This window comes from Anastrepha ludens, chromosome 5 (genome assembly GCF_028408465.1).
Source record: "Anastrepha ludens isolate Willacy chromosome 5, idAnaLude1.1, whole genome shotgun sequence".
Lineage (NCBI taxonomy): Eukaryota > Metazoa > Arthropoda > Insecta > Diptera > Tephritidae > Anastrepha > Anastrepha ludens.
Window position 1 is genome coordinate 60,711,375 of NC_071501.1, and position 15,275 is coordinate 60,726,649.

At 39.1% G+C, this 15,275-nt stretch overlaps 1 protein-coding gene across 1 annotated transcript in view; it reads right to left on the reverse strand.

Annotated features, from left to right (window-relative positions):
- Positions 1-2,343: 2,343 nt before the first annotated feature.
- LOC128863332 (uncharacterized) overlaps positions 2,344-15,275 on the reverse strand; it is a 35,691-nt gene continuing 22,759 nt past the window's right edge. The window contains exons 8-11 of the mRNA XM_054102451.1: positions 12,027-12,302; positions 5,681-5,999; positions 3,709-3,944; positions 2,344-3,515 (exon numbers count right to left, since the gene is read on the reverse strand). Coding sequence (XP_053958426.1) covers positions 2,418-3,515; positions 3,709-3,944; positions 5,681-5,999; positions 12,027-12,302 — 1,929 coding nt within the window. The 3' untranslated portion in view covers positions 2,344-2,417. The remainder of the gene's footprint in view (positions 3,516-3,708; positions 3,945-5,680; positions 6,000-12,026; positions 12,303-15,275) is intronic.

The window sequence follows — 15,275 nt, forward strand, 5'->3', positions numbered from 1 at the left end:
GCCGATGATATTGACATCATCGGCCTTAACAACCGCGCTGTTAGTTCTGCCTTCTCCAAACTGGATAAAGAGGCAAAGCGAATGGGTTTGGTGGTGAACGAGGACAAAACGAAGTACCTCCTGTCTTCAAACAAACAGTCGGCGCACTCGCGTATCGGCACCCACGTCACTGTTGACAGTTATAATTTTGAGGTTGTAAAAGACTTCGTGTATTTAGGAACCAGCATTAACACCGATAACAATGTCAGCCTTGAAATCCAACGTAGAATCTCTCTTGCCAACAAGTGCTACTTTGGACTAAGTAGGCAATTGAGCAGTAAAGTCCTCTCTCGACGAACAAAACTAACACTCTACAAGACTCTCATCATGCCCGTCCTAACGTATGGCGCAGAAGCTTGGACGATGACAACATCCGATGAAGCGACGCTTGGAGTGTTCGAGAGAAAGATTCTGCGTAAGATTTTTGGACCTTTGCACGTTGGCAATGGCGAATATCGTAGACGATGGAACGATGAGCTGTATGAGCTTTACGACGACATAGACATAGCGCAGCGAATAAAGATCCAGCGGCTTCGTTGGCTGGGTCATGTCGTCCGAATGGATACAAACGCTCCGGCTTTGAAAGTATTCGATGCGGTACCAGCTGGTGGTAGCAGAGGAAGAGGGCGGCCACCTCTGCGTTGGAAAGATCAGGTGGAGAAGGACTTGGCTTCACTTGGTGTGTCCAATTGGCGCCGGTTAGCACGAGAGAGAAACGACTGGCGCGCTTTGTTAATCTCGGCCAAAATCGCGTAAGCGGTTATCGCGCCAATTAAGAAGAAGAAGAAGAACTAAGAATCAACATATATTATTGTAAAAAAATGATATTTCAGTTTTACTCGTATATAGCAATAGAATTTTAAATGAGTTAAATTGGCTAAGTCACAAAAACAATTTTTATCTTGTGCAAACCCAAGGTAAGATGAAAAAATTATAGGACACAAACTGGTAGTATTCTAGTTCACATCTTATATTTTTCCCTGCAGGGAAGTACAGATTGGGCATGCATAAGTTAGATACATTACTAATGGAGGGACTAGTTTTACACTCAATTGTTAAATAAAGAGTTACTTACATCACATTTATCAATTTGTTTGAGTGCTCAAAGTGGCCATACTTTTATGTCCATAACTATGATTGTAAATGAGAGAGTTGGACATGCTTAAAATTCTTGTTACTTGAGATTCCGTAATACGAGTGCAGCGATAGTCCCTTCGTCAGGAACTAGGGACTAAAAATCAGCAAATACATAATTTAGTTCTATCTTGAGTATTAATCACCAGTATGTAAATATTTTCGGACCATTTTGGAACTCGGCTTCGGAAGTGGTCTTCAATTGCTTGAAGGCCTTCAACGTTTTGTGGTATAAAATTCTATTATAAATTATATTAGTAGAATTTTTTCTAAAACTCTGTTTTTCTCTATTTTCCTCATCGAATTTTCAACAAACAAAATCAAAACACTTTCACCTGCCAAATTCTAATTGCGTAAGCTAAATTGTATGCAATTTAAAGCTCAATTGTCTCAGCAAATTGGGCGGTTTGAAAATAGGCTCATAGAGGTTACGACCAATAAAAGTTCTGCTGTATTTGGATTACCATTGACCCAAAACAATGTTCTGGAAAAGGAATATAATTTCTCGTATTCTGTGGTAATATTCCATTAGAGTAAATATAATTCAGAGAACTTGGTGGATGCCAATGAAATTATTAAAGGAATAAAAAGAGATCATAAACTTTGATTTTTTTAACGTTTCTGGCACCACTCTTATACACATACACACTTACACCTACAATTTATCTTTAAAGAAAATATAGATTCACAAATTTTGTGAATAAAGATTCGTTTGTAAAATTCTAAGTAGTACTCTTAGTTATTTCTATTCGTTAATTCCGAAAATCGCATCAGCAGCTGATAATGAGATTCCTAAGCTTCCTACCTAATTTTCAGTTAACTTGCACTGTTGAGTTCTTATATTTCTATGCTTTAGTACTTTTGTGATTTAAAAGGAGTTTTGATTCTTACAAGTAAATATTCAAATAACGTTGTACAATTTGCTTATTTATGTTTATACACATCTAGTTTCTAATGGATTGTCAGTGTAAAAGTATCAGGTGGACTTTGAAATGGCTCAATAGTCGCGGGGGGTTTATTCACTAAAATTAAAACTTAACACTTTAATAAAAGTTTTCACCCTAAAGGGGTAATTGACGAATTATTGGAGTTTTGATTTCTACTTACTTTAGAATAATCATACTATTTAAAAAATATTAGTTTTTAATTCAATAATAGTCAGGTTTTTGTTAGGTTTGTCCAAATCTAAATATAAAAGAATACTCTTTGTACATACAGACATGTATGTAAATAGTTTGATTAAGCTAGTCCACCGGTTTTGCAATTTCGATTTCGATTATGTCCTCAACCTCTCCCAAAGTAGGCGGACTATTGTTTTCACTTGGCGTTGCACTGAGTGACAACTTTGACTCGGTAGTCATCTCCATCGATTTCCAGTTTCCTGCTAAAGTAGTGCGACCCAACAGTACTCGCTCTTTCAGCGGTATGCTACAGATCTTATCAGGCTCCTCCAACGCCCCTAAGCTGCATGTTGGCACCACTCGATGGGGAAACCGCGGGGATCCACGTATTCGTTCACGTATAGTGGCCTGCGTTTGTATGAAGGATGGTTGCTGATTCGTGGGTAGCTGGAAGTTGACTTTAGTCTCGTGCACTTTGGTATAGCGCGCCACACCCATGCGCTCTAGTTCGATTTCGTCGAGGGGCAGTATCAATCCCATATGTGTGGGCTCCTCAGGTGTTTCGGCGGATATGGTTGGAATTTGGAGAAAGTTAGGGTCAGGCGTGGCAACATCCAAATGTGTACCACTTTTTGCAAAAGGCAATCGTTTCATGGCTTTGAGATGTGCACCATTGGACTCCGTCGTGCAGTCATCGCGACGCACAGTCTGATTATATATAGCATTGCAGGAAGCGGCCTGAGCGGTAGGCACATGCCGTGTAAAGAGTCCCATATGCGATTTGAATGCTGCACGAAGACTCTTTTGCTCGCCAAGACTGCAGCTGGAACCTTTATTGCTGGAAGCTGCTCGAGAAAATATGCCACGTAAGCGATTTATAAATCCGGTTTTGGTTTCGGTCGCTTGTCGGTGCGCAATTCGTAAGTTGTATAAATCTTGCTCGGCCAGACAAGTGGCGGCACTCTTGCGTTCCTCTAGCTGGGGTTGAGAGGCAAAAGCGATGGAGCGACGCATGGAAAGTTGCATATACTCTGCGGACGGCCAACTGGCACGTGGTATTACAGGTGGCAAGATGGATAATAAGAGATTTGGAAGTATGTCAGAGATGCTAGGTGCGCGTGATTTGTTACTATTGGGTGGCAGCGCCGGAAATACTGGAGGGAATGTTGGCGAAGATGGTCGCATGAAGATAGAAGTATCGCTAGTAACGGTTAACTCGGGCTGCACGAATGAAAGTCAGTAAGTAAAGAGAATGGTGCAGTATCGGCGTACGGATTAGAGAAAGGTGAAGCAAACAAAATAATCGAAGTTATAATTTTTATATGTACTATTAAAAAAACATTTTGAAAAAATTCTAAACATAGGCGGGCCAAAAGTAATATCTTGTGGATTTGATAAATTTGTTTGAACTTACTTTCTGGTGTCCTCCTCCTAAGGAAGATGAAGAAGTTGCTGCTGAAGTAGTGCCCATTTCAAGCATGCGCTCAAGCTTCCGTATTTCCTGATCCAATGTTGCTATTTCCTTCTTATAAACACGATTTTGCACTTCCACGCGGTATTGCAGTTCCCGTCTATCGTCGATTACAAACCGTCGGGTGTTGCATTCCATCTTTAAGCCCATACTGTGTATCACTGGATCGACAATAACGTCTGAGTTCGAAAAAGGGGAGTTAAGGGGAAATTTAAATATTTTTTTTTAAAGGGAAAGACTCCGTCAAAAAATAAATAACAAGCAAGTAGTATTTCACTTTTTTCAAACTTTGTGAAATAATAGTCTTATGCTCAAAATAAAGGCAGTGGTTTTTTTAATATAATAGCTTTTAGTGAAATTCATTTTCATTAAAAGAGTTTTAGAAAAATTTCAGACAATACATGTAGTTTCGTACAGCAGTTTAATACAATATTATAAAGAAAATAAATTTTAAGATTTGTCTCAAAAATATTGTATAAAGCTATTTTTTGGTTAATATTTAGTTGATCTGCCCTTTTTTCAATATTTTGTAGTTTTATTTATATTTATATTTGTATATTATTCCTTAAAATTTCGTCTTCCATTTAACGTACGCACCGCTACCTCATATTTTCTATGTTTCCAACTATCTTTTCTAATAGTAGGCAAGTTTCATTAGACTGCCTTCAATTCTTTATTCGCACATCTTGCAATTGTTGGTTTTTAGTCTACAGTCAACAACAACTCGAAAGGAAGGAGAATAAAAAGCTTCGTCCACGTTTCGGTCGCTACGCAGTTATTATTCGGGATTACCAATGATGTAATGATGACTTGTAAAGAGTGGTTTCGACGCTTCCAAAGTGGCAATTTCGAAGTGAGTAATAAAGATAATGAAGGGGCACCGACAAAAATCGAAGATACTCAACTACAACAATTATTGGATGAAGACGCATATCGAACCCTTGATTATATATGTAAAGAGTTGGATGTTGACAGATCAACCGTCTGTAAGCGTTTGCATGCGAAGGCAACGGTCCTGAGAGCAGGTAACTGAGTGTCACATCAATTGAAAGAGAGGGCTATCGAGAGACGTTTGGTGACGTGTGAGATGCGGTGAGATGCGTCTTGAACGGCAGAAAAGAAAAGGTTTTCTGCATTGCATCATCACTGGCGATGAAAAATTAATCTATTATGATAACCCTAAGCGTCGAAAATGTTGGAGTCCGCCAGGTGAACCAGGGTCATCGACAGCGAAAAAAATTTCTTCAAAGGTTATGTTGTGCATCTGGAGGGATCAGAAGGGTGTCATCTATTACCATATGAAACCCTTAGTGGCGATCATTACCGCTTGCAGCTAGTGCGTTTGAATGGGACGGTAGATATGACAAACTGATTTTGCTGCATGATAACGCCATAGATATTTAAAAGGACTGAATTGGGAAATCTTGCCTCACGCGTCGTATTCCCTAGACATTGCACCTTCGGATTACCATCTGTTCCGATCAATGCAGTCAGCCGTTATTGAAGAGCGGTTAACTTCTTACGAGAGCATCGCAAAATGTTTAAATAATTCGTAACTTTGGCTAAGAATGAACGCAAACTTATTCCCACACCAATATTAAACTGATTATTTAGGAAGAAAAGAGGTTTACATAAACCCAGAGAAGAAGAATTGTGCTCAGGCTGCTTTAGAATATAAAGAAAGTTTTTGTTACACAAAAAGTTTGTTAGCTCCAGTTATGTTATGCCAACTGAAAAATACTTTGCGGGCGGAGAAGCGGGTAACATCTATTGTTTTTGTATATCTATATTTATGTCAAAAAGAAAAAAAATGATATCTGGGATGTCGCTACCAATTTTTAAATAAGGAAATTAACAAAAATTTTTGAAAATAAAAATTTAAAATTCTTATACTTTTTATAAGTATAATACTTACTTCGCCCCCAAATGTCGTTGAGTTTTGGTATAAATGATAGGCACAATGTTGCCGTTGTTGATGCCAGTATAAGTGATGTTATCGTTATGAACGCCAGAGTGACGCGTTCTGAAATTAGGTTGGCCAGAACCACTACTATCGCGCTTGTGATAACTACTAAGTACACTGACACGCCAATATATTGCGAATCGTTGAGCGCTGGTATAGTCACGTGACGTGTTTCCCACGCCATGTATACACCAACAATGAGCAAGAGACCTTTGTACGCATATAAAACGCCCAGCCAACCTTGCGTGTATTGCGAGCGACAAACTTCTACCTGTGCAGGCAGACAAAGTAGAGAAGAATATAAAAAAATCTTTAATTAGTTATGATTTTAAGGTTTGATAATTGATTTGGATTGATTTCATTTTTCATTCAAATATTCAACTACTTTTTTGACCCTAATATTGTAGGGTAGATAATACTCGTACCGAATTGAATAAATTTTTTATTTAAAACGGTCCAACAAAACACAAAAAAAAAAATCGCTGAACTCATCAACATCTGGCTTTACTAGGTTGAAAAATTAGTGAAACTACTCCAGCAATGCCGAAAGTTGGCTTGCTTGACGATAATTTGGTGTGGTTTATAAGCGCAAGCCAGTGACTGGTTTCACACCCACTAAAAGCTTTCAAATTACCATTTCAATGGTGTTTGGACTTGCATTAAATTTAAAGCAGGCAGGTTTAGTTGGATTATATTATATAATATAGGTTATACTGTGTGACTAAGTACATTTGGAAATATTGCCTGAGTGTTTGGACATCCACAATCTCATTCCAGTTCCATATTGTGACCATTTCATGGCACCCTAGTACAAGCTGTAGTCCTGGCAAAATTAAGAAAAATTGTATGGGGATTCCCATAACTCTTCGTATTAAAAATGAATGCAAAATATTTAGCGAAGCGCTTACCTCCATTTGGAAAGCGACCGAAGAGTCGTTACGTACGTTACGCTACGTTAGTACGCAGTTATCGGAATCCCACTATGAAACTTACAGGAATTACTGATCACAGTCAATTTGTTTTCCTAGAAACTTTAACCAAAAAAAATATTTTTTTTTGCCAAACAAATGTTTTTAAAGAGACATTAAGACATTATAAAAGTGTTAAAAAGAACCGAAGACAATTTACTTTAAAAAAATTTGAATCCAAAGTGTTAACATTGAATAAATCTGAAAAGTAGGTATTCAATTTGTTTCTACATTTTTACTGCTTACTTCTTATTATCCATCAATTTTCAAAAAATCTACAACAACCTCCAAAATACTTGGATTACTTGACATTTAATCGCTTTATTATTTAATCTTGAAATCTCGTTTTATGCCTAAAAGTTTTTTATGGGCAAGTTGATGTGATTTGCTAATTCGTATGCGATTGACAATTTTTTTTAAATAAAATCAGGCAAAACTGAAATTTAAAATATGTGCAATTTTTCCGTTTTCTTTTTAATTTTTTAACTACAACTTGTGCTAGGCCTTCGTTTAAGTGCTTGTAGTTTTTTATCACTCAATGGTTTTTAACTTTGACAGTTAAACAAAAAAGAATTATATACAAAAAAGCAGTTCACAGTTTTAGAACAAATTAAATTATTTTTACTTGTCGAAAGCCTCTGTTGGCAGTTGACAAATATGTGCTATATAATCACTTATAAATATAATTGAAGTAAATAAATATAATTATATTCCAATCTTTATGCTTAATCAATAACTTGGGTAGGGAAAATTTTGAAATTGTAAAATGCAAGCAAGACGTCCTTTCGAACCCAGCACATCTCGCTTCTTTAAATACAAAAAGGAGAACTGAAACACGACTGGGCTCCTGAAGGATACATTATTAGTCAACATAACTACTTTTACCATTTTGTTGAACTTTGTGGAAGAATAAGGAAGGTAGGTAGGTAGGTGAAATGGTTGAAGTACCACTCTGGCACCCCCAAGTAGCACTACACCGCCGTTTGGATACCATTAGACCTGTAGATAGGCATTAGGCAGATATCTACAGTCAAACAGGCTTGTTTATGTAATAGTGAATATTAATGGCATTTAGGTTGGTGCACTGCCCGAGGCTGTCGAAGAAAGGAGTACCCAGTGACCTAAATTGTCTCCTGCCAAACTCGAAAATTTACAGAGAAAGTATTCAATATGTTAATTAAAAAAATAATAATAACAAAAATGAACGATTTGCGATATATGTACTATTGATTTATTCAAAAGATCAAACACTCCCGTTTTTTATGGAACATGATTTTATTCATAGAGATAACTACAGGGAAAAGAGATCGGAAGAGAGGCGCCTCTTCAGACGCAAGAAACGAGAACAGGAGAAGCGTGAGCGTGAGCTGCTAGAGGAGTACCGGGGCAGGAATGATGCTCGAAAATTCTATCAACAAGTCAAGCGTCTGACACAAGGTTTCAAGACCGGAGCATCAGCCTGCAAAGATAAAAACGGAAACCTGGTTATGGATACACAGTCCACACTGGGCATATGGAGGGAACACTTCTGCAATTTACTTGCTGGCGATGACGCACACAATTCCGACCCAGTAGAAGATGACCCGATACCGCCAATGGACAATAATTTGGACGTTCCACCACCTAGTCATGCCGAAGTCAGTGTTGCCATTCAGCGGCTCAAGAATAACAAAGCGACTGGCGCTGACGGCTTGCCCGCTGAATTGTTCAAGACTGGCGGCGATGTGCTGATAGGGAGCATGCGTCAGCTCATCTGCAAAATATGGCTAGCAGAAAGCATGCCCGACGATTGGAATCTCAGTGTCCTTTGCCCTGTACTGAAGAAGGGTGACCCAACGATCTACACCAACTACCGGGGCATCAGTCTTCTAACTATCGCCTACAAGGTCCTGTCTAGCGTCCTATGTGGAAGACTTAAGCCGTTTGCCAACACACTGATCGGGCCTTATCAGTGCGGCCTCAGAAGTGGTAAGTCCACCACCGACCAGATTTTCACATTACGCCAAATCCTGGAAAAGACCCATGAAAAGCAAGTCGACACCAATCATCTCTTTGTCGACTATAAAGCTGCGTTCGATAGCCCGATAAGGGATTGCCTGTACGCCACCATGTCTGAGTTCGGTATACCAGCGAAGCTCATACGGCTTTGCAGAATGACGTTGACCAACACAACCAGCTCCGTCAAGGTAGGAAATAACCTCTCCGAGCCATTCAATACCGTTCGAGGTTTCAGACAAGGCGACCCACTGTCATGCAACCTCTTCAACTTCGTGATGGAAGGAGTGCTCCGAAAAGCAGGTGTGCATCGTAATGGCACTATTTTTTACAAATGTGTCCAGCTCCTTGCGTACGCCGATGACATTGACATTATCGGCCGCTGTAAGCGAGATGTCACGGCTGCGTTTTCTGCTATCGAGAAGGACTCATCACGAGTGGGTCTGGCGGTGAACGAGGGTAAAACGAAGTATATGTTGTCTACAACGCGGAACACACGGCGTGTAGGAACGCACGTCATTGCGGACAACTATACTTTCGAAGTTGTGCCAGAGTTTGTTTATCTTGGCACCGCCGTTAACAGCAACAACGATATCAGCCTGGAGATCAAACGGAGAATCACTCCTGCTAATAGGTGTTACTATGGGCTAAGTAAGCAATTGAGTAGTCGAGCCCTCTCTCGCATGACCAAACTGACACTTTACAAGACGCTCATCATACCCGTGTTGCTTTATGGCGCAGAGGCATGGGTAGTGTCACAAAGCGATGCAGGCGCTCTTGGGGTGTTCGAGAGAAAAGTTCTTCGTAAGATCTTCGGTTCTGTGCGCGTTGGCGAAGACTACCGTTCAAGAATGAACCACGAGCTGTATGAGCTCTACGCCGACATTGACGTAGTTCAACGCATCGCCATCCAACGCCTGCGTTGGCTAGGGCATGTCGTGCGTATGGATGAAGAAGCTCCAGCAAAGAAGGTGTTCGAGGGCGAAGTCCAAGGGAGCCGACGAAGAGGAAGACCATTGCTCCGGTGGAAAGACCAAGTGGAGGAAACCCTATGCTCACTTGGTATACAGAATTGGAGAAGGCGCGCGCGGAGCAGAGGCGCCTGGAGAGGGCTAGTGAGGTCGGCCGTAACTCGGTAACGGGTTGTTATGGCCACCTAAGTAAGTAAGTATGATTTTATTCATGTAGCTCTCTTTACAAGAGTGCATCCTGTAGACCCAGTTTTCCAAGGCCTTGGTTACGGTTGCTGGCTCTATCTCAAGAATAGGTTGCTCGATATTCACGTTAAGGGACTGCATCGTTAACGGATTGTTTGCATAACATCAGTTGTTCAGGTCATTCTATAAAAACAAGTCTAACGGCGTCAAGATGCAGCTCCGAAGAGGCCAATTGCCATCGCCGAGATGGCTGATTACTGAACTTGCACGCGAAAGATCGATTGTGGCATGAGCTGTGCAGAAAGATGCGCCATGCCCTCTAATTTCGACCACATAAAATCGTTTTTCATGTCTCAGTAGCCCTCATCATTGACACGAATAGCTTTTCACCATTTTGAAAGGAAAATATGTGTCAAAAATACCACCGCTCCGAAATCCGCTCGATGGCTTTTCGATGATCAATTGTGAGCTTTCCGATCCCCAGCCTTGACAGGTTTCCTTATGATATTAAGATAGTGGCCGAGATGAAAATGAGCATCGTTAGAAACGATAATTTTGACTTTTTTTCATTAAAAGCTTTGTTTGGAATACACAATATTGGCTTTGGAAATAAGTTTGCAATATTTTCAAGTGTTCAAGAGTAAAGCGATCCATTTCATTTCGCGGAGATATACTACCGACTATTTGTCAACATTTCTAGCAGGGAAGAGCTGTCGCTACAAAAATAACATATGATTAAAAAATAATAATTAATATATGAATTGTGCAGTATATTGAGCTGATTTACACTGTGTGGCAGCATTTTTGGCGGAGGGTGAAACATTTTTTTGTGGAATAGTATATAACATTTCAAAACCCCAAAAGGGTTCAGCTCAATATTATTGTTATTATGCGGGGATTCAGCACTGGGACTTGAAATATTGTGCCGCTTTATGAATTTAGAATGTTTATCTGAGTCCAACACCCTGAAGAAATTTTAGTACAATGACGACAGTATTCCCATCATCACCCAGCTGTTTCTGTACTTATTCAACTCAGCCTATTAGCGTTTAGTTAATGCTTATAACTAACAGGCAGAGGTGTGAATTTTAGTCGCCTCTTACGACAGGCATCCGTTGACGAAGGAAAATTCTAACCCCTTAACCCGCTGATGGTCGCTTTGGGATAGTCCCCTTGGAAGTTGAGGCATCCTTGGAGCACAGTTGTCTTGCGCTTTCCATTCTTCCATTCGTGAGTCTGTTACTGTACGGAGCTTAGTTTCTGTAGGCGTCGATCCAAATTTATCACGTGTTTTGGTATATTTGCTCACAGTCGTCATTGCTGCTCTCCAGGTGGGAACTGGTATCTGGCGATGATTTGTCAGTTGAGATGCGGTTTTCAAACTCGCCAATATTTTTTATTTAATTAAAAATTTACTGAGGCTTTAACTTAAATGAGCTATAAGTAGCTTAATCTGCCATCATTACGAGCATTTTAAAAGCAATTAGCAACGGCTCAGCTAATAGCGAGTTGGCGACAAAATCGAGAGCAACGTTAGCGCACACAAGAAAATACCGTACATTGGGCTTAATGGCACCGACATTTTATTGCACATTTAGGAAAAGAATAATTGGCGAACTTGCCCAACAGTGCGATTAACAATCGATGTATTGCATACGCCATACGGCCAGATTTATTGGAAAAAGTAGTAAAAATCGAATTGACTATGTAACTCGTAACCGCGGCGGGCATATGCCGAATATCATGTTCAAATAATAAATGCCATGAAATTATCTTATAATACAAAAATCTTTCCTAAAATATTTACTTTCTGGAGCTCTTAAAAAGAGCACCCGATATAAGCAATTCATTACATGCGCGTAAAAAACTTGGTTTAAGTGTAAATAGCGCACACAAGAAATTGTCGTTGTATTCCCTGCATATATACACATATATATATGTTGTTGCTTCATTGTCACAATTCTATTGTCAATATGTCATTGCCAATATCAATAGGTAAATTTTATAGGTACTTGCTGAAGCGGGATGTGCAATCAAGCTGATTATCCTGTATATCTTGTCGCTGTACTCACGTGCACACAACCACTCATGCCTATCTAATACCTTAATTGAATACTGTTTAAAATTTACGTACATAAATGTGTGTGGACGTGTATAAATATAAACTCGGTATTTCACCTGTGGCTGATAGACGACGCTTCGATCAATGCTGCTGATTTCCAATGTTAAATTGTGCAAATGACGTTCCATAGGATCGACGAATACCCAGAGGGTGACGAGGAGGGCATCCACCACCAATAGCGTGCAAACCAGCATTATTAGTTGCGCATCCTGTAGCATTTTATCCTTGAAGACACTGCCGGTGCGTGTGAAAATGCGATGCACCCGATATGTTTTGGCGAACATCGAACCGAAAGCCAGCGAGAAGCCTGCACAAAGCAAATAGACACGTGCCTGCAAAGGTGAAGAAAAATTTAAGCAAATGCCGAGTTGTGAGTTAAAAAGCAACCACAAGAGAAATATTTATGTCTACACATATGTATGTATACAAGTATATTAAGGTGCACCATACTCCATAATAAAATCGGTACTGTGTTTTTTATCGGAATTATAATATTTTTACACTTCCGCCAACATTTTTTCGAAAAAGATGACGCTTCACATTACATGGGCTGATTTGAAAGTACTTCCAAACTTCTCACTACTTTTATTCCGGTGTTAAAATTTTTTAACAGTTTTAGGCAAACCCTTTGGGCATAAACTGTTCAAACATTTAAGGGGAGTTTTTGGGGAAAATATTTTTAAAAACTAATTTTATTTATACCTCGATTTTTCGAGGTACTTCCAAATCAGTCCAGCTCAGCTAAATCTTTATATTTTTCCGAAATACATTTAATACTCGTAATAATAAATTTTATAAATCCGTCGGAAAAGCACTAACTTTTTTGGCGAGGCACCCTAATATGCATATGCACATATATATCTCTGAATTTGTTAACGCTGAGTTTGAGATTATGCAAATTAGAATTCGGCATTGTCTGTAGCAATTTGGTCTGGCTTGATGTGGGTTTGGTTGGTGTTGCCTAACAATTTTTAAAATTTAAGGAATTTATTTATGTAAATTAAGGGGATTTTGCCTCTTTGGTTATGATTAGAAGTAGAAATTTATTAAATGAAAGGGATGCGACAGTTGTGCTAGGAATTGCCTAGAATTAAATTCCACTAATAACGGTTTAGCTATATTTCCTCCAATATGCTGTTCGTGCCTCCAGAGCAGTAGAGTCTTAAGTCGCGTAAGAACGGCACATGCGTGTCCCAAACAAATTTTCCATAGCAAATACGTACTCAGATGATTGTCATTGACTCCCAAGGATCGATGTATTTTGCTGTATTTGAGTACGGTACTTGATTGCCGAATATGCTTATTGAGGGACATGTAATTTTTTTTGCTTGTAAAGTTAATATGTGCAGATTTTGAGTTATTCAACGCAATTTTCCATTGTGTTGTCCAAGCCGCTATTTCATCGACAGCGTTTTGGAGTTCCTGTGTTGATTTTATTTCGGTGTTATCAACAGTAAAGATTGCAGCGTCATCTGCCAATGTGGCTATGAATGAATCTCTAGGTGATGGCATGTCGTATGTGTAGAGTAAGTATAGAACTAGTCCAAGTATGCTGCCTTGTGGGACCCCTGCTTTGATTGCCTTTAGTTCAGAAAATTCATTTTCATATTTTACTTGAAAAAATCTGTCTTGTAGGTATGACCCTATAATGTCACAGAAGTCAGGTGGAAGAATGCTTCTTAATTTTTTAACTAGACCTGCGTGCCAAACTTTGTCAAAAGCCTTAGCTACGTCAAAAAATATAGCAGAACAAACTTGTTGGTTTTCAAAGGATTTTTCAATTTTACTAGTTATTCGATAATTAGCTAAACGCTACAAATATATAATCTTAACAGCTGCTTCTGTCAAATTGCTTACGAGCTGAGCAGCTACAAAATTATTCGTTAGATGAGCAGCAGCATCGAAAGTATTCAATATTACGATATAAATTTCTACGTATGTATGTACGAGGTGTGTTCAAAAAATAAGGGGAATTTTAATTTTTCTCAAAAAATATTTATTCATCAATTTCTATTTTATCTCCTTCAAAGTAGTTTCTCTCAGATATAATACACTTGTGCCAGCATTTTTTCCAATCCTCGAAGCAGTTCTGATATGCACTTTTTGGTAGGTCCTAGAGTTCTCAGCGATTCGGTTTTTATCAATCGTCGCAAAACGCCGTCCTTTCATAGCTCTCTTCAATCTTGGGAACAAGAAAAGGTCGCAGTAGGCCAAATCTGGTGATACCGGTGGCTGAGGCATGATAAGTTGTTGTCTTTGGCCAAATAATTCTCACAAGTAATACGAGTCAGTAGGTGCATTATCATTATGCACGAGCCATGCATTTTTTCCACAATTTGGGAGTTTGTTTTTCGTATTGCTTCACGCAAACGGCGAATAACTTCAAGGTAATACTCCTTATTTACGGTACAACCTTGTGGTGAGAACTCTTGATGCCCTACGTCATAGTAATCGAAGAAAACGGTTAGCAAAACTTTGACATTTGATTGGACTTGGCATGCTTTGTTTGGTCTTGGCTCTCCTGGACTCTTCCATTGGAACGATTGGGCTTTGGTTTCGATGTCATAGCCATATACCTATGATTCGTCACCAGTTATGACCCTTTAAAGCACATCGGGATCATCATTGACGTCATTCAGCAATTCCTGAGCGATGATCACGCGATGTTGGTTTTGGTGAAAATTCAGCAATTTTGGAACGAACTTTGTTGCCACACGCTTTTTGCCCAACATTTCCGAAAAGATTGCATGGCATGAGCCAACCGATATGTCGTTATGCCGACATCCTCAGCAACTTCTCTAATTGTGATTCGCCGATTATCCATAACAAATTTTCTTCACTTTCTCAACATTTCCATCGGTTGTTGATGTGCTGGGGCGTCCAGAGCGAGCGTTGTCATTCACATCTTCTCGAACTTCTGTGAAAAGCTTGCAGCACTTCTAAACATTTTTTTGACACAGAGTACTCTCACCGTATGCCACTGTCCACATTTCAAATGTTTTTGAGCACTTAATTCCATTTTTTTCTCAAAATTGAAAATAACTCCTTTAATCCATTTTTTCAATAGAAAAAAATCGCCGAAAACGCAAAACACTAGACTTATTTAAGCCTCTCACGAACAAACTAAACATGTTGTATAGCTAAAACCGTGAATATATCTTCGAGACGAGTGTACCAACATAAAAAAATAATAATTGAAAGTCGAATGTACACCTTGTGTATTATTGTTAATGTAGGTATGAATTTATTTGTATATAAATATAAGTAGAAGTGAATGAGAATCTTTCTGACTGTTTCATCCTTTC